General features: G+C 26.4%; 4 protein-coding genes across 11 annotated transcripts in view; 2 read left to right on the forward strand and 2 right to left on the reverse strand.

Annotated features, from left to right (window-relative positions):
• Window positions 1–2,330, reverse strand: part of LOC129613038 (E3 ubiquitin-protein ligase SH3RF2) — a 51,355-nt gene extending 49,025 nt beyond the window's left edge. For all 4 annotated transcript variants that reach the window (XM_055526930.1, XM_055526931.1, XM_055526928.1 and 1 more), the window contains exon 1: window positions 1,941–2,330. In XM_055526930.1, coding sequence (XP_055382905.1) covers window positions 1,941–1,965 — 25 coding nt within the window. In that variant the 5' untranslated portion in view covers window positions 1,966–2,330. The remainder of the gene's footprint in view (window positions 1–1,940) is intronic.
• A 1,094-nt stretch (window positions 2,331–3,424) lies between these two features.
• LOC129613058 (dimethyladenosine transferase 2, mitochondrial) lies at window positions 3,425–5,381 on the forward strand. Its single transcript, XM_055526970.1, has 6 exons — window positions 3,425–3,897; window positions 3,955–4,102; window positions 4,251–4,390; window positions 4,450–4,608; window positions 4,665–4,816; window positions 4,873–5,381. The coding sequence occupies exons 1-6, from the start codon at window positions 3,553–3,555 to the stop codon at window positions 5,252–5,254; spliced, it is 1,326 nt and encodes a 441-aa protein (XP_055382945.1). The 5' UTR covers window positions 3,425–3,552; the 3' UTR covers window positions 5,255–5,381.
• A 308-nt stretch (window positions 5,382–5,689) lies between these two features.
• LOC129613065 (uncharacterized) lies at window positions 5,690–13,607 on the reverse strand. 2 transcript variants are annotated; one of them, XM_055526983.1, is made up of 4 exons: window positions 13,559–13,607; window positions 11,204–11,284; window positions 6,605–6,701; window positions 5,690–6,354 (listed from the first exon to the last, which is right to left on the reverse strand). In XM_055526983.1, the coding sequence occupies exons 1-4, from the start codon at window positions 13,559–13,561 to the stop codon at window positions 5,885–5,887; spliced, it is 651 nt and encodes a 216-aa protein (XP_055382958.1). In that variant the 5' UTR covers window positions 13,562–13,607; the 3' UTR covers window positions 5,690–5,884. The 2 variants fall into 2 exon arrangements, with proteins under 2 accessions (XP_055382958.1, XP_055382957.1); XM_055526982.1 differs by lacking the exons at window positions 11,204–11,284; window positions 13,559–13,607 and adding an exon at window positions 9,447–9,714.
• Window positions 13,608–14,857: 1,250 nt separating this feature from the next.
• Window positions 14,858–24,157, forward strand: LOC129613015 (probable Rho GTPase-activating protein CG5521). Of its 4 annotated transcripts, XM_055526891.1 has the most exons (11): window positions 14,858–14,933; window positions 14,992–15,276; window positions 15,941–16,051; window positions 16,240–16,257; window positions 16,925–17,096; window positions 17,158–18,035; window positions 18,098–19,399; window positions 19,466–21,459; window positions 21,744–22,744; window positions 22,810–22,985; window positions 23,160–24,157. In XM_055526891.1, the coding sequence occupies exons 2-11, from the start codon at window positions 15,171–15,173 to the stop codon at window positions 23,369–23,371; spliced, it is 5,970 nt and encodes a 1,989-aa protein (XP_055382866.1). In that variant the 5' UTR covers window positions 14,858–14,933; window positions 14,992–15,170; the 3' UTR covers window positions 23,372–24,157. The 4 variants fall into 4 exon arrangements, 3 of the variants coding, with proteins under 3 accessions (XP_055382866.1, XP_055382865.1, XP_055382867.1); XR_008697288.1 differs by having other exon boundaries at window positions 14,918–15,276; window positions 22,810–23,106; window positions 23,160–23,296; XM_055526890.1 differs by having other exon boundaries at window positions 14,919–15,276.

A 24,157-nucleotide genomic window follows, 5' to 3' on the forward strand; every position in this document is an offset into this window, starting at 1 on the left:
ATTGATCTTGTTTCTAATACTTATGAGATGATTTTCAAACAGACAGAAGAAGCTTTTCTAAAATTTGAAACATTAATTTGGATCTTTAAATAAAAAAATTCCAAACCAAATTAGGCTACACAATTACTTAGCAATGAATTATTAAAACCACTAAAATTAATTGTAATCATTAGAAGTTACTTAAAATTTTCCAACTTCTGATTCACAACATTTATAATGTAAATTTCATGAATAATTTCGTAAATGTTGATAAAATAATGGCTGTATTTTTTATTTATAGGAAATGAATATCAAAGGAAATCATTTTTCCCTTACGAAAGTGAATTTTCCATTTTAATTAAAGCAAAAATTGTAAATGAGATTACAAAACATTATACAAACTTAAATTTAAATAACAAAACGCTTAAATACATAAAATGATTAGACTTTTTAAAAATAACAAGAAAATTGTGACTTTAAGGTCCATAATATTTGAACAGAAAAAATCAAACTTTATTTTTTATTTTGCAATTTTTAGATTGCAATTGACTTTTTTCCTTATTTTTGTTATATTTTCTTTCTAACGAAATATAATAATACTACTAGTCAGGTTGGTATGTACATAATATGGGACTCACCAAAATCTCTAAACGATATTTATAGCAGCATAGTTAAATTGACTTTAATAGCATCTTTTAGTAAGTACTAGGCCTAATAACTATTGTTTATTTTCCTCACTTTGCATAAGTAAGGCTTTAAAAAGTTAAGGTCTTTAAATCTATAGAATATTATTAAAAAAGATAAGTAGATAATTATATTTTATTTACCATGAAACCTAGGTAGGTACTGCCTAAATAAAAGTGATTTAATGCCATTGAAAACTTTATTTATGAAACAATAAATGAAACATTATTAAATTTTCAATCTTAATAATCGTTACTTAGACAGAAACTTAGTTCATACTAATAAAAATAACTAATTCAATTTTATAAACTAACGTAAGCCCTTTAATTAAGAATTTTCCCACAAATTTACTGTTCTTATATAGGTACAAATGTAAGAACCTAATGTATACATATATGTATGTATTTATATTTATAAGAATATTTTTAAATAAATTTTACCCTTTTTTAAAATGTATTATTTATGTATAACCTAACACCAAGAGCACCTAATTATATTGTACATCTATATAAAAGGTATATGCCTACTCCACATTTTAAAAGGGTAAATGCCTAGGCATATATATAAATAGAAAGCTAGGTCCTTATATACTTAGATATACACATTGGAAAGTGATTAACTTAAAATATATAAATCTACATCATAATTAGTGACCCAAAAATGTTTTGTACAAAAGTTTGATTTGTAAGCTAAATGAGTATTATAATATCCAAAGGCAAAAATATGGTATTTTTTTAACTCATGTCCAATTTAATTACAATTCTTTTTTAAATTCTTCATTAATTTCTTTTCACTAAAATGATCTAAATGAAGCTCTACAACTTTGTTAATATGCATTTTAATTAAAAAGCTATGAATAACTTATGTAGATATATTGTTATTATCTTTATGATGTTAGGTAGGTAGTTATTGCTATTTTTTTAGTTGATTCATTCAGTGTACTAATAAGATTCACACATTCGTTTACCCATATGGTAACATTCACAAATAAACGTACATAAATTAAATATTATACAACTGTGAAACATTAAAAGAAATTAAATGAATCACTTTTAAAAGTAAATTGTCTTTTCTTTATCATTTCATTCAAAATGAAACTATATATTTTAACCTTGTAAATTTTCAATTAATCTTAACTGGCTTTTTTTTTTGTGTACGCTTTTGTATAAGAACTATTTTTACATTATTGTATATATCAATAAACATAAAAAGTGCCCCACCTCTATTTAATTTTTTGAAGAAAAAATAATTTTAGGACTGTCAAAAAAAAATTTTACCTCCATGTTTTGTTGAAGTATCCATGTTTTTAAGTTGGTTTTTATTGAAAATATTTTATCATCTGCTGTTTTCAAAACAAATTTTTTATATACAATTCCTTTTAGCTTTTTAATAATTATTTTTCGAATTTCATTATTTCCTTCACACAAAAAAATGAAATTATAGGTTTGACATAAATTTTTCTTTTCCGATTATTTTCAATTGATTTTTCACAACCCGAAATTTACTTTAATCATATGGCTATAATTTTATTTTCTTTTAATTATTATTCAATATATTCAATATTTTAAATAATTTTGAATTTCTTTTTAATAAATTTCAATTATTATTTTAATGTTGACAAATTCCTACGAAGCCTTTTTAAAAAATTACCAACACGTACGCGTTTAGCTTGTTGACTGACTTTAAATAACTGACCAAAGTGATTGACTTTTCTGTGAAAATTCTTTCAATTGATAGCTTTTTGTTACCCTTTTCTTTGCTACCTAAAAAAGCAAGTATTTTGAAAATCACTACAATTACTAAGTGAATTATGCAGTAGATTAATTCAATGAAACTTTTATTGAAAATTCTAATTTGACAAAAAGTTTACTAAACGTAACGTAATAAATAAATTAAACGTACATATATAAAACATAATAAAATCTTTTAATATTTTGAAATTAAACATTTTTTTATTCGCTATTAATAACAATGTAAGATTATTTGTGGCACTTTTATGAAATTGAATTTTTTCTTGGTATTTTTATTCAACATTTTGTATAATAGAAATTACGCAAGAAACTTATAAAATTTAATGATGTTTTATTCTAGCAGCTCGATTTTCGTGAAAATGTTACTTAACCTCGTATTTTTAAATTATTACATATAACCTTATGTTACTTTACATGAGCATTAATCAGTTAAATCGTTGCCTTCCTTCACAAAACGGAATTTAATTTTAATTCAATTACAGTAAGCCAATAAGTTTTCTTTCATGATTATGTTTTGTTCACTAAAAATTATTATTTTTGACAAGTCGTATTAGTTTTAAAATATACAAAAAAATTGTTGTCGTTGTCAAAAAATAATTCAGCTATTTTTTTAATCAAATTGTGTAACATGGTATATTATTTATTAAAATTTAACTTAGTTAGTTTATAATTTTTGTCTCTTAAATTTTGATTGCATAATTTTGATTGTAAATTTTTCGAAAAATGGTTTTATTTTAAATTAATCTAAAAACTTAATGTTTTTGAATATGTTATTGAAAATATTTGGCTTGTTACATATAAAATTAAATAAATAATCTGTGAAGCAAACAGATTGTTGTTAAAATTATAAAAGTGTTATACAAATATAATAATTTAGGTTTAATAAAATATTTAACAAAATACTATTGTGAATATTAAAAAAATTTTTATTGAATATTAAAAGAAGTTGTCAAGTTCGTCGTTCACGTAGGTTATTTACAATATTTACAAAACACAACTGATTGCTCTGAACAAGTAAAATTTGTGTTAAAAATTTTTTTTTTAAATATTTGCGGTATCATTATTAAAAGAAATACAAAAATTTCTTAAAATTTGTTCTTGCTAGAGGAAATGTAAACACATAGGAAATTATATACACATGTGGTGTTTTCGTAACAGAATTAGTTGCTTAGAAAATTTTGCTAAATACTCTACAGTTTCCAAAACGACAAATGTGTTGAATTCGTGGGTTGAGGATGAAAATTTAATTTTACCCAAAAACCTATCCAAGAAAAAACATAAATATTCAGATCATATTTATATAAATAGTGACAATGGAGCGCAGGTTATCGCAAAAAAACTTCCTGATTATATTTCAAAAAATTCGGTGGTATTGGAAGTTAATCCAGGAAATGGATTTTTAACTAGGCATCTTTTGAGGAATAGTAAAATTAAAAAATTATTATTATTTGAAACACATTCAGATTTTATTCCAAAACTTGAAGTAAGCTTAATATACATATTAAAAAAATTATTATTACTTACTTCTTATTACACTTAGGCACTACAAGCAGCTTGTCGCAATCGAATTGAAATAAAGCATGGAGATTTTTTCAATCTTTGGAAACTATCATTTCGAGATAAAATGGACAACGGAACTAGACTTCCTAAGTTATTATCAAATATACCAAAGACAAGTTTCAATGATGGTAAATTTAAAAAAATTTCTATGGTAGTTTGCGAAATATGAATTAATTTCAATTGAATATTAATGCAATTTTAAATAACGAACTTTACATAATATTACCTAATGTAAAAATGAATTGTATTTGATTAAGCAAATCTTGAAATTTTTAGACTGTGAAGTTAAAATTTGTGGTGGTGTTGGAACGAAAAATTTTTTTAAACATTTAATTACCAGTTTAACTTTTAACACAAGCTTATTTTCGTATGGTCGATTTGAAATGCTTTTGATTGTTCCGCCTTCAATATATGTAGTAAGTGGTAAGAACTTTTTGCTAAAATAAAATTTTCTAATATAAATTACGCTTTTCAGCACTTGACTTCCTGTAAAGAGAGTGGTTATTTTTATTATCGGTCCACATCCGTTCTTTTCCAAATAATGTTCGAATATAAATTTATTTGTAAAATTCCAAAGTTCTATTTTCTGCCCACGTTATTTGACAATTCAACAACAAAGAAAGTGAAGAAAAAAGTAAACTGATCCTGATGTTACACTAAATAAAAAAAATAATATGTATACAATTTTAGAATGTAATAGATCCTGAATTTTTATACTTAGTTAAAGTAGTTCCTAGACGAAATATTTATGAATTGTGCTCATTAGAAGATATGCCAGCTTTGTGCCACTTTGTCAAGCAAACTTATTTTAGTAGAAAAAATCGAGTTATACCATTAATGGAGTAAGATTAATATGAAAACTGTAAAATATTTTTAATACCATTATAAATTTTTCTAGGAAATGGGCTCCAGGTTGCGGACCCAGGTTAATTTTAAATTCTAAAGGAATAAAATCTGTAGACAATTTGTTTGAAGAAGAAAACGAAAAAGACTTACCGGCTTTTTCAAGGCGATGTACGACAATGTCTACCGAAGATTACTTTTCCCAAATGAATATTTATACAGAATTTGGTGAATTGAATCCAAGTCAAATGTTAACATTATTTTTACAATTTAGAAATTGGCCAGAGTATAAAGAAAGTCCATTCTTAGCATCCTTAGAAAGTAGCTTATTGAAAATGGAACCATCTAGTGAAGATATCGTTGATGAAGTTGTTGTAGATGATAATATAACTTCTAAGGAATTTAGCTCCAATGTCAAAGCTATCGATGGAAGTTAACTTTTAAATTTTAAGTTATGATAATTATCAATAATGGTAACAATATTTTGATCGTTTTTTACAAAGATGTTGAATTTAGATCGCCTCTATTTTTGAAAATATAAAGAAAAAGCCTTTTTGTATTGTATTTCTTATTTGTGTTATTGTATCATAGAATTGAATTGGCAACTTTTAAAAACAAACATTTTAGACTACTCTATATCGAATAGGAGCACACTTTTTTTAAAATCACTTAGAAATGAATACGTGAAAGTAACATGAACCGAAATTAATTATTTGAAAAATATTACAATCTAATTTGATGTTTTGTTTTTATTGGAAAAAGGAATCAGTATTTCTGATAATGGGATTTTTGGATAATTTATTATAATTTTAAATGGCAGAATAGTCCTGAGTTATGCATTTTCATGAATGAAAAAATAACTTTATATCACTATTTTATTGTTATTCTAATACTAATAATTTTTTTTCAAGATAAAATAAGCTATTATTTTATAAAAGTAAGAAAAATTTCTTTTGTAATAATACAATAATAATGTAAAAATGTACAAGAAATTTTGTTTATAAAACCTTAACTTCTCAATATTTTTCTTAAAATCTAGCACTTCGTTTGTTCTTATTTTTCTTTAATTAATTTTCTGAACATGAGTTTATAATGCGTCGTTTGGATCCTTTTTGACACCAAGGAGCATTTCTATAAATTTCTTTAGCGCCTTTTGGTAAATTTATTTCAGTCGATGACACTTCACTGCTGTCGGAACTAATTCTTTGTTTTATACTTATTTTAGAGGGTTTAGCTGTCGTCGTTGAAGTATATTCAATAGCAGTTGCAAGTAAAGGACTTTTAGATGTTCTAACACATTTTGGCCTTAATGATACAGCATCAATTTCAAGATGCTCAGATAATTTCAAGTTACATGCATCTGATTTTCCATATGGATGACATTGTCCTTTAAATTTTACTTCACCAGTTTTACATGGATTTTCTGCACATTCCGGAACTACTTTATTTTTTTTCAAAACCAAATATTTACCGTCCTCGCATGGACCTTGATTATATGGCATGTAACAACTACCGGTGTCAGGATGGAAAATATACGCTGAAAAATCAGAAAATAAAATTTAGGAATAAAGTTAAGAAAATAATTAATATGGATGTTAATGTAAATATTATAAGCATTCAATTTTTCTTATTTTTAGTCGTTTTATTTAAGTATAAAATATTTTTAATGATAAAACTCTTGTTATAAGAAATTCTTTATAAGAAATTCTTTGATTTTGTATATTTATTCTATATTCTATCAGTTTGCTATTCTCTTTTGATAAAGTACTCGAAAATATAATAATTACCTGGTTTACAATCGCATACCCAATCATCTTGATTATCTCCTGGATATAAAATTTCATTTTCTGCACATCGTCCTGGAACCCACACAGGTTTTCTTCCCTAAAATCAGAAGCAAAACATTTACTTTTGAAAAGTTATTTCTTTGTATGCATATTTATACATAAATATTTTATAAATTTAAATTTATATTGGAATAAAGTAGAATATAATTCATAATTGTGAAAAAGCTAATATATAAAGTAAGTGACAATGATGAAATAACAAATTTAACAGATAATAAGCACAAGAGTAAGAAAAACCGAGTAAATTAAGAATTTTTGGAATTTTTTTTATACCAGCAATAACTGGTTGTATTATTAGTATACGTAGGTATGAATAAAAATTCTAAAAAGATTTTTTCCTTTAAAATGATAAGAATCTCATTACTTCGTTGAAGTAGATTAGTCAACTGAAATCCCATTCAAAAATATGATCAATATTGTATTTTTTAAATATTAATATATTAAAATATTTTTAACTTTAGTTCTTGCAGCAAGTAAAAAATATAATTTTATTAAAAATACTACTAGCCATACACCATGTACATACTAGTAGACATACTTATTTCTGTGTATAGTAAAAATGATTAATCATATGAAATATTAAAGACCATAATACATTTTTTGTTATTATCGGCAAGATTATTTTAGTTCATTAGGGCAAAAAATGAAAATTGAAATATAATTCTAAATGATTTATAGATTTGTTTATTGGCAAAGAAAATATAAAAATTTTATATACATATTTTAATATAGCATTATTCTAGAAAACATTACTTTCAATTGGAAATATTTAAAAAATTTTTAGGTTTCATGCCTGTATACGTATAGGTTTAAAGAAGTACTTTTCATAATCTACAGTTGATTGTAACGAGATAATTAGTAACATAATTATAAATTAATTAAACTATTTCTTCTTTTAAAAAGTGGTTATTTTTTATTCCATTTCAGGTAGCTAAATCTTCAATTTTTTAAAAATTTTATATTATGAAATTCAAATTTATTATCCTCCTTCATAAATGAAATTAACTTAAATTTTTTTAAAATATGCTTAATTATGTACTTATGTATGTGTTTTTCATAATACTTTAAAGGTTCTATAGATTTTCATAATGGTTTTATATTATAAATTTGAAAACATTATGTTTTTCTAATAAATGACCAGTGCGGGTTGAACTGGTAATGTAAGACAACATAATCTATTTTTACCAATATGTACACAAAACTAAAATTACAATGCTTCAAAATTTGTATATTTTAAATAATTTAAAATATAGATTAGCTTTTCTTAATTTTTATCATTTAATATTAAATTCGGAAATCCCTATGAATAAATGAAAAGTTTAAGATTTGTTATTAATGCTCATTCAATATGTAATTAGTTATAAAAAAAATTTTGAAAGAAGACAAGTATGTAAATTAATAATAATTAAGATTAATGATATTTCACCGAAATTTTATCTTAAGAAATCTACTTTACGTATAACAAAAAAAACTGTACATATTGATAAGCTTATTAATCCAATGTGTGTTAATCTAAAATTAGATATTCTATCTGATTGAATATTTTTTCAAAAGAACAACATTTGATGAGCATAGAAGATATTTAAATATAATTTTTTCAAATTATATAACATTGCTAAGGGGAAAAAATTCTGAAAGACTTATGTAACCGGCATAGCAATTTGAAATCGACGATGGATTCGACATAGATAATTTATTAAGCAAGTCATTTTAACAAAATCATTTTTAAAATATCAAAATAATTTCAAATAGTTCAATCGATTTCTAATACATATTAATAAAACAAAAATTTTTTAGAATTAATTAGCAGATAGCGAGAATTAAATTTGGTTGCAAGATGCATCAAAATCAATAAAATTATATTTTTTTTTTTGTTTTATTTCATATTATGGTTTGAATAGAATATTATCATCTATGGTACGAGTATATTCACCCTATATGACCTGCAACTATTTTTTGTATATATAAGTAGATATTTATATAAAAATATAGTTAAATAAATTCTGGATTTAAAAATGTAAAAATTAATATTAACATATGTGTGTATGTATAAGTATATAAGAAACCATTATATTTAAAGAAAAACTGATATTGATTTATTATTAAATCGTTTTATCACTTCGTTATTCATTTTATTCTTAAACTTAAGACACTTTCACTTGCAATATGATCATTTTCGTATTTAATAAATGTTAAAAATAAATAGATTATTCAAAGCTAGAGATATTTTTTGTAGAGATATTTTAGTATTTTAATAATTAAATATATTATGTATTGTTGCTATAATAATGTGTAATAAAATTTAAAATACTATTTATTTATACAAATTGTTATTGTTATTCTGTCTCCCGTTTTTATAATATTCTGTTTGTTCCATTGAGTTAAATTTCTATTTACAAGTTTTAGTTTATAGTTTTATATATGAGTTATGTTTATTCATAAGTAAGCCTGACTGCCCCCCGTATAATTTAAAATTTGATTTGATTTCAATGAAGCTATAATAATGACGTTTCGTTTATTTTCACTTCTAAAAATTGTTAACAGAAAGTAATTTCGTCTTTAAACACTTATACTTTAGATCAAATTCTTATATAGTAATTTAAAGAAATTTTGTACTATAACGTTACCGCTTTGATAACTTCTATAATGTTGAATTTAATATTTAATTATAGAAGAAGATTTAATGATTTTTGAATTTGATTTTGTTTTAAAAGCCAAAAATTATTATTTTACAATATAAATCAGTGTTTCATATTGATTAAAAAATTTTTTATATCCTTACATCTGCATTCAATTTAGCTTTATCTGGCATCAAATCATCAACAGGATAGGCAAATGTATCAGCTTTTACATAATAAAGTAATGTGTTTAATAAAATTAAAGTTAATATAAAAAAATTAATTTGATTCATATTTTAGATTATTTTTCTTAAATTAAAATTGAAAAAATTATTTATATATAATAATTTTATATATATATATATATATATATTTCTTTAATATATTTAATTTTTATAACGTTCAACTTTAATTTTTGTACTAAATGAAACGAAGGTTTTACAAATACTAATCAATGATTAATAATAAAAATTCCAAGTGAGTACTGCGAGTAATTCAAAATCGCGATTCGTTTTATAAAATTATGTTATGTTCTCTTTTTTTTTATGATTCTTTTCATCTCCATTATCTTACTTTTTCCTGTTTTTTTTTTTTAAATCGTATTATAATAATATACGTGTATTATAAATAATGTTAGTGAAGTATGTAGGTACGTACATATCAATGAAAATTTGTTTGAGAAAATGCGGGATCGAAATTTCAATAGTAAGAACTCTTATATATACTTACATATATACGTATTGTTCTATTAAATAATGTAGGTAGAATTATATTAAATTTATGTGTTTATAAACGAATATATAAACAATATTATTATGGGACTCATTTAATATGTACATAAGTTGATATTTTTTTCATAAATTTTTATATTTTATTTATTTATAATAATAATGAATTACATGGGCTTCTCCTAGTGTTTATAGATCAGTTCATCAAATATATATATATATTATATATGTATGTATAATTCTACTATTTTCAATTGTAAAGCTTATAATCAAATTGTTGAAGATACAAATTAAATCAAAGTGAAAAATAAAATTATCTCAGAATTCGTCGGTATAAATTGAGAGTATGAAATCTATAGAAGAAAACAATATATTTAAAAATAATGGCACTTAACGATGAATCAAAAACTTTTGGTACTACATGCATACATATATTTAAATGTATTAAGTACTTGTGTTTGGTTATACATATTATGTATGTCTGTATGATTAAGAGATTATTATTTTTAAATTAAATTGTAGCGGTTCTAGTTTTATTGTATTTGAGCTAAAATGGTTCTACATTACAGAAAAGTAGTGTAGAAATATTATGATCGGGTATAAAATCCTTAGGGTAGTTTAATCTAAATAATATTAAAAAACTAAAATTTGTTTTAAATATTTAAGAATTATGAGGGATTGGAATTAGGTTTGAATAACTTGAATATCGATTTAAAGCAATCGGTAACACAAGGATTATAAGTAATCAAAAGTATCTTAGTATTCTTAGTGTTCGTATCTTATATTTGATGTGGGCACTAGATGTACATAATGGTACAATAAAATATTACGCTACAATATTTAATTTAAAATGTTTTATTACTGCTCAATTAAAATTTACTATATTTTTTTTTCTAATTCCTTGTTAAAAAATTTCAAATCATGTGAATGTAAACTGATGTGAACGCACTTGACCGGTTTTTCTAAATGGAAAACAAAATTTATAACAATTTTTATATTCTCAAAATGAAAACTATCAAATTAGTGATTTTATGTTTATGTACATGTGTTACGGTCTATAGATCGTACATATATATGTGGGTAGATAACATATTTATCTGGCTTGGTCATTCGGGAAAAGAGCGTGCAAAAAGAATTCAAAAAATAAAAATAAAATGCATATTATATGTATTATATGCGTTTTTACTACTTACCTGCTTGCCTATTCTTATTATTGTACAAAGAATTTTCCTTATAAAAGTAATGTAACAGTTCAGGGTCATGACCTCCGGATTCTGAAAAATAATAATTTTATTATAATTGAATTTCTTCTTCGAATTTTTTTGTTTACTGTTTGCGTAAAAATCAATTGGAAACCGTTTGCGTTGGACACAAATATGTTCAAGGTTTGTATGAAATTTTATATGAAAAAACTTTATAATGCTCTTAAAATATGATTTTTTAATGCATTTTCAAAGAATGTTGGAAAAAACGCTTTTGTTACTTTTACGATGTCCAGCTTTTATGCTTACAATTTTTTTACATTCGTTAAGATAGAAAGCTGCAATTGAAATTCGAACATGTCTTAAAAAGAAACTCGTTTCCTTAGAATAATTACACTGCACATTTGTACAAAAAACGCTACATAAACCATGTAGTTTTTTTTTTACATATACAATGTAAGTTAATTATATTTGCAAAACTCTTCGAATTTTTTTAAACGTCTTTATTAATTACTAAGTAATTTTGTTAAAGTAAGCTATAATGTGCCCTTGAATTTTACCATCGGCAAGTATGAAATTGGATATTAGGTCACCCTGTTTACATACATACCTGTGTACTAAACACATATATATATTTTATGATTTAATCAATTTGTCGCCTATAATTTAATTTTGTACTGTTATATTAGTAATACTTTTATCTTACTATATAGTTGTTACAACATTAAAATAAGAGAAAATACGAGATCATTTGAAAAAAGAGAAAATAATCTGAGCTACTTAAGAGTAATATTATTAATTTACAGACCATTGTTTTGATTTGAGTTTATTTATTTAAATATAGATAGTATTAAAAGACAAATGCCGACTGTATAAGAAATACTAGAATTTTTATACTTAATTGATAAAATACGTCATTCTATTTTATTATCAAATTAAATTTAAATCGCGTTTTTCAAAATAAATATTAGCAAATTCTTTATAGGTCATCATAGTATATTGGGTTATACATATTGTATGTTATGTTAAAAAAATGTAATGTAGGTATGTATGCGTATATTTTAATAATTTGAACAAGTTTTAATCGCAACATAAAAATTAGTGTGTGAGGGATTCGTTTGGAAAAAAAATCCTTTTATAATCCCTCTAATTAACAATTGAATAATTATGGCATTGATATTTTTAAAATCACTTATAATTTTTTTATCTTACCGTTTTATCGAATATCAAAAGAGTTTTTCCTTTAGTATTTTTTGTGAGTAAAAAGTAAGCTTTATCGTAGACTGTTATGGTGTAATCAAAAACAAAATATGGGAATTTAATCGAAAATTTTCAAGAAATTTATCAAATACTTTCATTTCAAATTTTCTACCCGATAAACTCTAAAGGAATAATTCAGAAAGATTTAATAGTTCAATTGAAAATGTATGTACGTATTTAAGTATGCATATATTTAAATACATAAATATATATGTATGTGTGTATACAAATATTACCTTTAGAATAAAAACCGTATGTAGATTATTTAGTATAAATTAAATATTTTCCTAGAACTAGAATAAAGGGAATTATTAAATAAAATCGAAAAACAACTTGAAACAATAAAAATTAAAGGGATAAATAAAATGGAAATTATAAACAAAGTGTTGCATCATTTAGTAAAATATCATAACTGAAATATTCAAAATAACATTGTAAAACATCTGAAATGGATCAAAAATCAATTTTTTGTATTCAGTAGGTATTTATGAACTCATCAATTATTGTTTTTTATGAATTCTATAAAGCGAAATGGATTTGAACAAAATTTGAAATGTAGGTACCAGCATTTGTTTCAATTTTATTTTAAAATTTTAAATAAATTTGGAATTTAAGAATAAATAAGACAAAACTGGTTTTTCTTATAAAAGTGAATTGTATAAGTAAAAAAACAAGCTGTAAAATGCAATTTTTTGTCAATTTTAAAACGGTAGGATGGATTGTATAGCTCGAGACATTGTCTGAAAACTGTGATGAATTCAATCAGTACCTAGTATAAATGTACAAAATTATTAATTTATAATTATGTATACCAAACCCAACAATATTGGTTAGAGAAATTTATAAGAGTATTAAATAAAGATGATCATTCCGAATTGTTTTGAAAAATAATTAATTTCTCTTGAATAGAATAAACTCCTTTTACTTACTTTAAATTAGAAAATAATAAACTTTTTAAAATAATAATTTTTTTAAGAACATTATTAACGAAATTCTAAACTTTAATGTTTCAATTATGTACAAACATAAAAATTTCCAACCCAAATTCAAATTTTACTTGTAAAAGAAATTCAAAATATCAATTACCATTACTTAAATTAGCACTCACTAGCCACTAGTCACCGTCATTTTCAATTTATTGTTTCGAATCAAATCTTGACATAACAAAAATATTGTTGTCAGTCGTGACTTTTGAATATAAATATAAAATCCAAACAAAACAAATTACTATATTATTACAAGTAATTTATACATAAAATTACAATCTGATTGTTTTTAACATATGGTCTGTTCTATTACTATATTCAATCAGTAGTGTATGATTATAAACGTGTTTGTTTAATTAAGAACTCTTCCACAAATTTCCAATTGGATTTGGTTCAGTTGAATATTAATCTTTCTATAAAAATTGTATAGAATATAATAATTGGTTAGAAGAATAAAATATTATAATTAATACGGAATATAGACTACCTGCAAAGTCTTACATTTTTAAGTGATTATCTAGAACAAAAACTGAATATCAAAAACATGCTTTTACAATTCCATTTTCATTTGCTTTAAATTAATTTAAAACTAAAACTGTTGTTTAAAAAAGAAAAAGTTCAATTAATGTTATAATACCCTCTTTTAACTTAATAATAAATAACGCAATACTACACAGTTTTTTCACATAACTTTTTAATCATGTGTCGCACTCCTGATCAAAATGCAAAAATTACCAATAACATATGGCAATTGCGAAATTTGGCCAAACTATGTCGGATATAATATCATATTCAAGATTAAAATAACACTTCAAAATTTGACATTTATAAAATGTTGTGTGTTCAAACAGTAGGAAAATATAAATCTGTTCCAAGTCATATTCTGTAACAAGCATCAGAATGGAAAATTAGAAAATAAAAATATTTAAAAATGCTGCTTTAAAGTTGCGTTTTTATTTTGTGCTTCCCGTTTAATTAAATTAATGCATAGTTGTCATATATTAAAGTGCACTTTTGTGTTTTGATTATAATTTTACAAATTTAAAAATATGTAAGAAAAAAACCATTTTCTAATAGAAAAAATTTCCAAATAAAAAAAAAAACCATTTTTGTGGGACGAATAGTTACATAATTGCCAAAAAAATTATATAATAATTACAAAAAAAAGTTCAGCAAATATACATGAGTGACATACATATATAAAAATTATTTTATAAAATATAAAAAATTGATAAACGATAAAAATATTTGGAAAATAATGAGAATTCACAACTTTGGATAACGTTTTTGATTAACTATTGCTAATCATGTCAAAATATATATTCGATAAATTATGATATGTAGTTATCGAAACAAAATGAACTTTTGAATGAGTGTAATGATATTTGTAAATAGTTTGCTACGATCAAAACCAGGGGTCAAAAGAATAGGTAAATTTCCTAATATAAAATTCAGCTGTCAAAAGTGAAAACATTGTACGTAGAGATTTTTTTACAAAAAGTTTCTAATTAAAACTAAGTTATATTATTATAGAATGCTTGAATAAAAGAAAATATAAATAAAATCAAACTAATTTTTAAGCATATCCCAATGTAAATATAATTAAGTAATGGTGCAAAAGTGGTTAAATTAAAAGAAAAACTTAACTTTCTCAAAGTAGAAGTAAGTTAATTTTTAGTCATCAGCGGCCATTACTGGATAAATAGGTAAAAATGTTTACAAAAAAATCGCATGCTGATGTGAAAAAATCTACACTGAAAATTCAGGATTATAAAAAAGATTCTGCAACGAGATTAAGGCATTTAAAAACAATATTAGGTAAAATTTTTTACAATCATTTCTAGAAATTTTTGTTAAGGTGAAATTGAAAATGAGTGGGTGTATTTCGTAAACATTAAAGAGAAAATAGGACAGGGGGAAATCGGCTTAAGTCATGGGTGAAGCTGAATATTTATATACTTTTTCATATATTAATGTGTGCATAAGTGTACGAAAGAATGCATACAAAAAAAAAAATAAAATATAAAATTAACAGACGTTCTTTTTGGTGGTGTTTCAATGTTTTTAACTCTATAGTCAAAACGTATAAGGCAAATTTGTATATTTTTTATTTATAAGTTTTAAAAGTAAATTTGTATTTGTTTGAAATTTTTCTTTAGGTTATTATAATGTTTACACTATAACTACAAAATACAAGCATTTAGATAACAGTAAAATGCAGCGAACTCTCAATATTTTCCAAATCTTTTTATCGTCTATTTATCATAATCGACCTTTGGTAAAATAAATAATAATTTTTCATAATTATGTATTTATTTTACCAATTTGGATTTCTTTCTGAAGAAAATTTCCAAAAAAAAATCAAATTTCCTTAAGATTCTTCCAGGGACATGAATTGATCACCATATAATACTAATTAAAAAACATTCATCTACGTCTTATAACATAGATTTTAAAATAAAAATTTTAAACATTATTACAGATTTCGTTGATTTGGATGAAGCAAAATCGGTTTTTGAAACGAATTATAGTCATGTGTATTATATTTTATATGATACATTTGTACAGGCTGAAGCTAATTTGAAGCAGAGAGGTAAGTTTTAATTAAAATTTAAATTTCATTTACTTATTCAAATATTTTATTCAATATTAACATATTAAATGTTGTTTTTTGGTTTAAATTCCTGTAATTTAATGTCAAAAATTAACAACATTATTTGGAAATAAAATCAAATTTAATAAAAATGATTTATTTTATATATTTCTTAAATGGTGGTGCAGAACTTCCTTTTCATATTGGTAAGTGAGGACGGTAGCAACGTTGCACGACAATATTAAAATTTTAAAGTTTTCTATTTATATTTGCAAATTGTATAATTTTACAATTTTTAATATCATTTTTAAGCTTTTTCTACGAATAAATTGCTTCTTTTAAGATTTACAGCATGCTTTTAAAAATGTATATAAATGAATGTGGCATATAAAAACGCTTAATGCTTTTGAAATATTTTGAAAGCCGCTTATAAATTTGCACTGTTAACTTACTTTTGAAGAATTCTTTGCATTTTTGTATAAAATAACTATAATATCTGTCATTGTATGCAAAAAAATATAGGTACTTACCTAGTAATGAACGTACATATGTACATATTTTTCCTAAAAATTATAATATTATAGCTACAATTTTTAGTAACTCAGAGAAAGCTTAATTAACTAACAAACGAAACATTTTTATTTTAAATTTATATACCCATTAAAGTACCTTTCACTATTAAAAAATGATTTATGTATTTAAACATACATACATAAATATTATTGCATTCATCTTAACATCATGCTTGTTAATTTGCTGATCAAATTATAGGTTTGATTGAATATGTTTAAGAGTTTTTAATTTAAAAATTTTGGTTTTTTTAATTTCTAACTTGAATTAATATGTAAAATTATATTTACATACTTATTTTAGTGCACAAGGCTCATAAAGAAGAATTAGAAGGATCCTTATGGTTGTTAGGTAAAATATTGTGCTTACTCCCAGAATTACTAGCTCGTCGTTGGCAATGTCATTCACTAAGTTTAATTATTGGAAAACTACTTCATCCAGGAAATAGCGCAAAACTACGAAAAGAGGGTGTAAAGTAAGTGAGCTAAACATTACATTGCATGGAGTAATTATTTATTTTTGTTTTGAATTTGCAGGTATTTCTTGCTTTGGTATCAAGCTCTTGGTAGAAATGCTCCACCATATGTACATTCTATGTTTTCTGAGCTAGTGCCGGGGCTAATTATACCTCAAAAAGGTTTATCCGGTCCTTCTTCGGAGGTAGAATTTAACACCCCAGATTTTTTAAGCCATCCCAATATGAAGGGAGAACTTGGCGGTTCAGTTTTTCATGATAACTGCGTTCATCCCGTACAGTGTGGCGAAAAAGGTCCTCTTCTACCACCATCGTCAAATGAAAGATCTGCCCCAGATCCGCGTGATGGTTTGGATATTTTACTGACCTCAATGGTTCATACAACAGCCTGTTTGAAATGGCGTGAGCAAAGTACACAGCGTCATATGAAGTGTTTCGAATTCTTGTTGGAACGATTTAAAGAAGTCTATCTAACAGTTTTTTGTCCGCATTTTGATATTAGAACTTCAATCTACGAACCAAAATTAGATTTACCTTTGATCAGAACAACTAGTAAAAAAGATGAAGTTATGTCATCTTGCATTGTCGTTCTCATAAATTGGTTATCAAGATTTACTCATGAAAAATTGTTAAACAGTCGATTGGAGCATGTTCAAATAGAAGAAGAAGAATATTCAACTCTACTGGCCAACCCTCGTTTTATGGCATACGCACAAGGAATAATTGTACGAGATGTATTATATATGAGCAGAGAAAATGTGAATTTTGTCCATGAAGTTTATCGGCAAGCATTTTTACTAGGTTTTTCGACAAAATCTCAAATTGAGGCGATTCGAACTTGTATTGCAGTATATAGGGATTGGATGACAGGTCAACCTCCTCCTCCATTTTTATTAGAACCAACTGAAGAATTTATTAATAGAAAATCTACCGAAAATGGTAAATAAAATTGTTTTTTCTTTTGTATATTATAACATCAAAGTTCATATTTACCGTTTTAGGCACTGCAGTTAATCAGAGATTGCGTACTGACTCGTATTTGGGTGCAATTTCTAAAGAAAACTATTCAGTGCGTGCTGGTTTACAAAATGTTTTACAAGTTTTTGTAACAAACGCTTCAAATGTATTTTTAATAAACACGGCGCATCTCAATATTGTTTTTCCTTCAAAATCTCGAGATTATCGTTCATCGCCGCTAAATGAGCAAACAGATATATGTAAAAAAGTTTTGAATGTTTATCGAACTATGGTTATGAATACACGCATGGAACCAAGAACTTGGGAGCAATTATTGCTAGTTCTGTTACAAATAACTTCAGTAATTTTAAGTCAACCACCACAATCTAAATCAGCTAGTTTAGGTGGTCGGCTTGGGCAAGCAATATTTCAAACATTAATCGTTACTTGGATTAGAGCACATACAAACGTTCCTGTAAGCCCACAGCTTTGGGACAAATTTTTAGGAGTCTTAACCAATTTAACTTATCGAGACGAGTTGATAATAGAGTGGGACAAAACAATGCAAACATTAACGAGAGTCTTAGCAAGATACGTCTACAATTTGAACCTGCAAGATTTACCTCTAGATCGTTTAGCGGAAAGCAAAGGAAAGAGACGTCGTTTTGGAAGTGTTTGGCAAAGTACCGGAAATAGTCGTGACGCTCGAACTGTAGCAGCTGATAATCGTAAACCAGATGAAGATTCCCAAATTCGGGATGAAAATAGTGCTGGTGTACCTTCTTTACAAAGTCAGCATTCTGTTCCAGGACGAAGTGCTCCTGGAACTCCGGCCTTAAATCGTAGTTACAGCGAAGGGTCTTTAGCATCGACTGTCATGCATGGAAATAGGAAGAATCGTCTTCATAAGCATCGTATGAAACATTCGAGCAAAGTACCAACTTTATCAAGCAGTGTTGAACACTCTTTGAATTTAATATTAGCTCAAAATAATTCGGAAACAGACTTTAGTGTTAGTGTAGAAACTTTGAGTACAAATAAAGAATCTCAGAGTTGTGTTCGTAAAAGCACGCTTGAAAATAGAAGAGAGACATTCCGTAGAGCAATGTCTTTAGATTCTTTGCATATAAAAAAAACAGCTAACTGTGAAAATGAACTTAACGTCGATGATGAAAATGAAAGTGTTCATGGTTCCCGAAGTCCTTCACCCACTGCTTCTAGTGGTATTGAAGGCGGTTCTATTAAAGATTCCCCTATTCAAATCGATTGTTTAGCAGTAGATAATTCCAGTGTTGATACTCAAGAGGATATTGGAAATTCCTTAGACAGAAGATCGATAATATCAGGTTAGTAATTTATATAAAAAAATACTATAGTGAACATTTTTAAAAAATAATAAAAAATAATTTTAGGTGGAACAGCAACGGGTTGGCTGCCAGATTCTGCTGCCATTATGTGGAAGAGAATGTTAGGTTCATTAGGAGACGTAAACAAAATACCCAAATCAGAACTGCATGCGCAAGTTTTTAAGCATTTAGTTGACATGACAATTAATTTAATTAAAATTAAACAAAATCAAGGTATATCTCATGACAATCAAAGTACACCCGCTCCTCCCTCACTGGTTCCACCAATTGGAATAGTGTCTCCTTGGTGTTATGGCGCTTTGAAACTAGATTCGCAGTTCAAAAAAGGGAAGTTATGGGCTGTTCAATTACTATGCATGTTAGTCGTTAATGGATCCATAACTACTATAAGCCAGCTATCTTTGTTTTACAATGTGTTACATAAACTATTAACTGGAGAGGATAGGGATATGATATATGTAATATTAAAGTACTTGGAAGGTCCACGATTTTTAAGTATTTTGTTACCTGGACACACGTTGCTGTATTTGGATATAGTCCATGCATCTGCAATTTTGTTAACTTCTTTTGAAACTGGTCGTCATACACCAAGGGCCGAAGTCGCTTCACTTTTAGGGTCCTTATTATGTTACCCAGCATCCGTCATTCCAAAGCCAGTATTACAGCCCTCAGAAAAAATTGAATTAATGGAATGCCCTGATTTACAAAATCATGTTCTTAATATAATCCTAAGATGTGCCCGGCGTGAACCATCTTCGAAGGCACGTTGCATTGCTTTAGCTCAACTTGGTCAGTGGATCTTGCAAAAATTATCAGGTCCTTTGTTAACAAAAAAAGGGTTTTTGCAAAATATTCCTCATAAAGCAAATAGTCCTGTACGAGAGTCGCGCCATTTCAATCCACGGATAAAGGAGGTTGTTCTTGTTTTATTGCAAGCTTTGCAATTCAAACATAGAACTATTGCAATTGCAGCTTGTAACTCTTTAAAAATTTGTGCAGAAAGAGCAAAAGAACTAGCATACATCGAAAGATTACCACATTTAATTATTAAAGCGATATGTAAAGCCTTAGAAATTCAAAACGTATCCAATCCTAAAGAGGCTGATAAAACTGTTATAACATCTCTTATTTTGTGCCTTGGTGAATTTTGTATGGCGTTTCCATCGGATTTACTTACTCAATCAACTGATGAAAATGATGATATTTTAATATTGACAGTTTTAAAAACCCTACATGTAATAGCCTCTGGTTCACGAAATGATAGGATCAAGCTGTTGACAGCTGATGAAGATTTCGATATGACAATACTATGTGATGATGTAGACAATGAATTTAAATCTAGCACTGAAGCAAATTATCAGACAACTGAAACAATACAGAACTGTGTGCAAGCAATTCGATTATGTGCAAAGGGCGTTGCAATGCACTTATTTACACATTTAGGTCACTTTCCAATGGGAATCGGTGCATCTCGACTTAGTTCAATGGTTGAAGAGCAAGATGATGTGCAATTAAATTTATTACAAATGACGACAAATGTAACTCTTCAGGAAGAAAGAAGGGATTCAGTGGATTTGGGAGCACCTCAAGTACTAAATGCCCAAAATATCCAAATTTTCATGTTAAATAATGGATTAGTTTCAAGTTTTGTGGAATTACCAGCCTTAAAACTACCAGGTGGCGGAGCTACTGCTGGATTAGTGACTGCTGAGAAACAGGTGCGTGTTTTGCTTCGGGATTTAAATGGAAAAGCATGTTGGGATGCATCAATTTTGTATAGTGAACCCAAAGGATCTAGAGTAACTAACAACTTAAATAATGCGGGAGCTATGCCAATTGATAGCGCGTATGGTCATTTTCAAATTGGAAGTAATTTTAATAGCAAAATGATGCCAAATTCAAGCGTTCCTCTGGATCCATTAGTTTCTACGATGGTTGGAATGGAAATTTCCGTTCCAAGACATACATTGAGACATCGACCCCCAAATGAGTTACCATTGGCTAAAGATATTGCTCCGGATCTTGATCAATTAGATGATGTAAGTTTGAATTTAAAAATAAAATGGAATTTTAACATCTGGTTGTCATGCTTAGTAATGGTAAATTAGAAGTCAAATCTCTTTTGATAAATGTGCTATATCGTGATTTGTGCTAATTTACATCGAAATTTAAAGTTACATGCCGTTCAAAACTAATTGTAATAACCAAAATAACCTACTTATTAGAATTCATTTTTTATTTGAATATTTTAACATTATCATTAAGAACAGTTTTCCTATGCACCGCCGTTAATGCTTTTATCTAATAATAATTTTTTTTCTAGCTCTTGCAATACATTGGGCACACATCTCCAGAGTGTCTTTCCGGCACTACTACTAATTTAAATATGCCAGGTCCAAGTCCTTTAGGTGCACCTACAGAGGCGCAAGCCATTTCAATAATATTAAATCAACGAACTGTTGAACAAGAGTATGTTCAGAGACAAAATCAAAATTTATTATTGCAAAGAGAACGTTTGCCTTCCTTTCAAGGAAGTGTGTCTGGGGGTGTTCCAGACGGTGCTTCGTTATCATCCCTTTCTTTTGAATCATATAATACATCAGTTGGAAGCTTATCCAAAAATGATGTTGCCTTCCAATATTGCCGACTTTTGTTTAGCCATCTTGGTTTAGCTGGATGGGAAAGACGTCAACACACCTATTTGCTAAAACGTACTGAAAAGCTTTTACGCGAACTTCGAAATGTTGATTTACAGAAATGTCGTGAAACACACAAAATGGCTGTGATATATGTAGGAGGTGGGCAGGAAGATAAAAACAGTATTTTACGGAATTCATGTGGTAGTAGTACTTATGAGATGTTTGTGTCAGCACTTGGGTGGGAAATTGAATTAGAAACTCACAATGGTTTTTTGGGTGGACTCCCAAGACAAGGTTGTGGCGCAACGGCTCCATATTATGCAACACCTTTTTTGGAAGTTATTTTTCACGTAGCTACACGGATGCCAACAGATTCTCCAGAAGCTATTCTAACGAAAACGCGACATTTAGGTAATGACGAAGTTCACATCGTTTGGAGCGAACACCATCGTGAATACCGAAGGGATATATTACCTACAGAATTTTGTGATGTGTTAATTGTAATATATCCACTAAAAAGCGGTTTATTTCGTATTACTGTTAATAGAAAACCAGATGTCCCTTGGTTCGGACCTTTGGCAGATGAAAGTGTTATTAGCGGAGCATGTCTAGCTAGTTTAGTACGAGCAACCGCTATAAATGCTGGCCGAGCAAAGCGTTCTTCTTTACCGTTTTACCAACAATTGTAAGTATTGTTTTTTTTTCATATTTTTACCTATATTGTATAAATCATTTTTTTAAATATTCAAGCTATGAAGAACGTAATAGATCGCTTGAAGCAGTATCTTCACGTTATAAAGATAGTACAACATTTGAAGAATTTGTGGCTAGAATATATAGCCCAATTCCAAGCACACAATCTTTAGGTGGAAATAATGCTCCATTAGCTGCAGCTTTAATTGATCATCACCGATCATCGCTCAAAGGTAATTTAGTTTGAGCGGGGAAAATTTTTTAAAAGAAAGAACAAAATATTGGCTTGTTATCAAAAAGTTCTTAATGTTACGATTTTATCATTTTAATTTTATTCTTTATTTGCTTTAACTGGTATTTAAATTTGTTTTCAATATAGAGATTTTATTTAATTTTTTAAATTTTAGGATGGCTACAAAATTCCGATGCTAATATGAAAGATATTACCCAAAATCAAATGATGGCAAATTCAAGTCAAAATTCTTCGGCTTCCGTTGATATACCATCGCCAAGACCGTCTAGAAAATTACATCCATTCAAGTCAATGCCAAAGAAATCATTGCAACAAGGTGGAACTCCGCCAGAAAGTCCCACATTACCAGGACGCAAATTTAAATGAGCTTGAAAAAGAACAAATGACAAAGAAAAAATATTTGATATGAATAATTGATTAGCCTATAGTATTTTTTATTAACTATTATTGTTATATATTAGAGTCTTTTCTCCTCGACATTAAAGCATTTTAATTTATTAACATTCCAAAAAAAATAAAAAAAAATAAAAAAAAAAAATTAAAAAAAATTCTCTATAAAAATACAATAAACAAAAATATATTGCTGTAAAGTATAAATTTTCCGATCAGAATAAAAAACAACGTAAATTTAATTGCAATAATTTTTATTAAATAATTTTAGTAACAAAGAATATTAGGAACAAAAAATATATATATATATATATATATTGCGTAACATAAAAATTAATTTAAAAATTTAATATAAATTGTAGTGCGTATGTAAGTCAGTAACTAATTTATTATCTAAAAAAAAAACCTTTATTTTATTAGAAATTTAAGTGCTCACAAATAGGTTCATTCATGGTGATTATGAACTTTACAAATTCAATGTATACACATTATATATAAAAAAATATATAAGATTTTTGATACACACAATGTACAACTTTTCTGAAAAATTAAAAAGTTACGCACTACTTAATACGTATACATATGTTTATGTAGACATGTGTACATAATAACAGAAATTTAAAAAATTGACCGTTACTTACTTGTTTTATTTTACTAATCTCTGTCAATTTAAAGAAAATTAATTATATTTAAACATGTAAAAAAACGAAAAAGAAAAAAAAAGCAAGTTAACAAAATGTATTTATTAACTTTTTATCTGTT

Source organism: Condylostylus longicornis, unplaced genomic scaffold (assembly GCF_029603195.1).
Source record: "Condylostylus longicornis isolate FDR11 unplaced genomic scaffold, ASM2960319v2 ptg000080l, whole genome shotgun sequence".
Lineage (NCBI taxonomy): Eukaryota > Metazoa > Arthropoda > Insecta > Diptera > Dolichopodidae > Condylostylus > Condylostylus longicornis.

Excerpts from the sequence above, each read along its gene's own strand:
- LOC129613065 (XM_055526982.1), bottom strand. The coding sequence starts at position 9,575 with ATGAATCAAATTAATTTTTTTATATTAACTTTAATTTTATTAAACACA. Across the intron at positions 6,702-9,446 it reads AAGCTAAATTGAATGCAGAT|GGAAGAAAACCTGTGTGGGT; the intron begins GTAAGGATATAA and ends TTCTGATTTTAG. Across the intron at positions 6,355-6,604 it reads GGTATGCGATTGTAAACCAG|CGTATATTTTCCATCCTGAC; the intron begins GTAATTATTATA and ends CTGATTTTTCAG.
- LOC129613015 (XM_055526891.1), top strand. The coding sequence starts at position 15,171 with ATGTTTACAAAAAAATCGCATGCTGATGTGAAAAAATCTACACTGAAA. Across the intron at positions 21,460-21,743 it reads ATCTTGATCAATTAGATGAT|CTCTTGCAATACATTGGGCA; the intron begins GTAAGTTTGAAT and ends TTTTTTTTCTAG. Across the intron at positions 22,986-23,159 it reads TCACCGATCATCGCTCAAAG|GATGGCTACAAAATTCCGAT; the intron begins GTAATTTAGTTT and ends TTTAAATTTTAG.
- LOC129613058 (XM_055526970.1), top strand. The coding sequence starts at position 3,553 with ATGTGGTGTTTTCGTAACAGAATTAGTTGCTTAGAAAATTTTGCTAAA. Across the intron at positions 4,103-4,250 it reads AAAGACAAGTTTCAATGATG|ACTGTGAAGTTAAAATTTGT; the intron begins GTAAATTTAAAA and ends TGAAATTTTTAG. Across the intron at positions 4,817-4,872 it reads CGAGTTATACCATTAATGGA|GAAATGGGCTCCAGGTTGCG; the intron begins GTAAGATTAATA and ends AAATTTTTCTAG.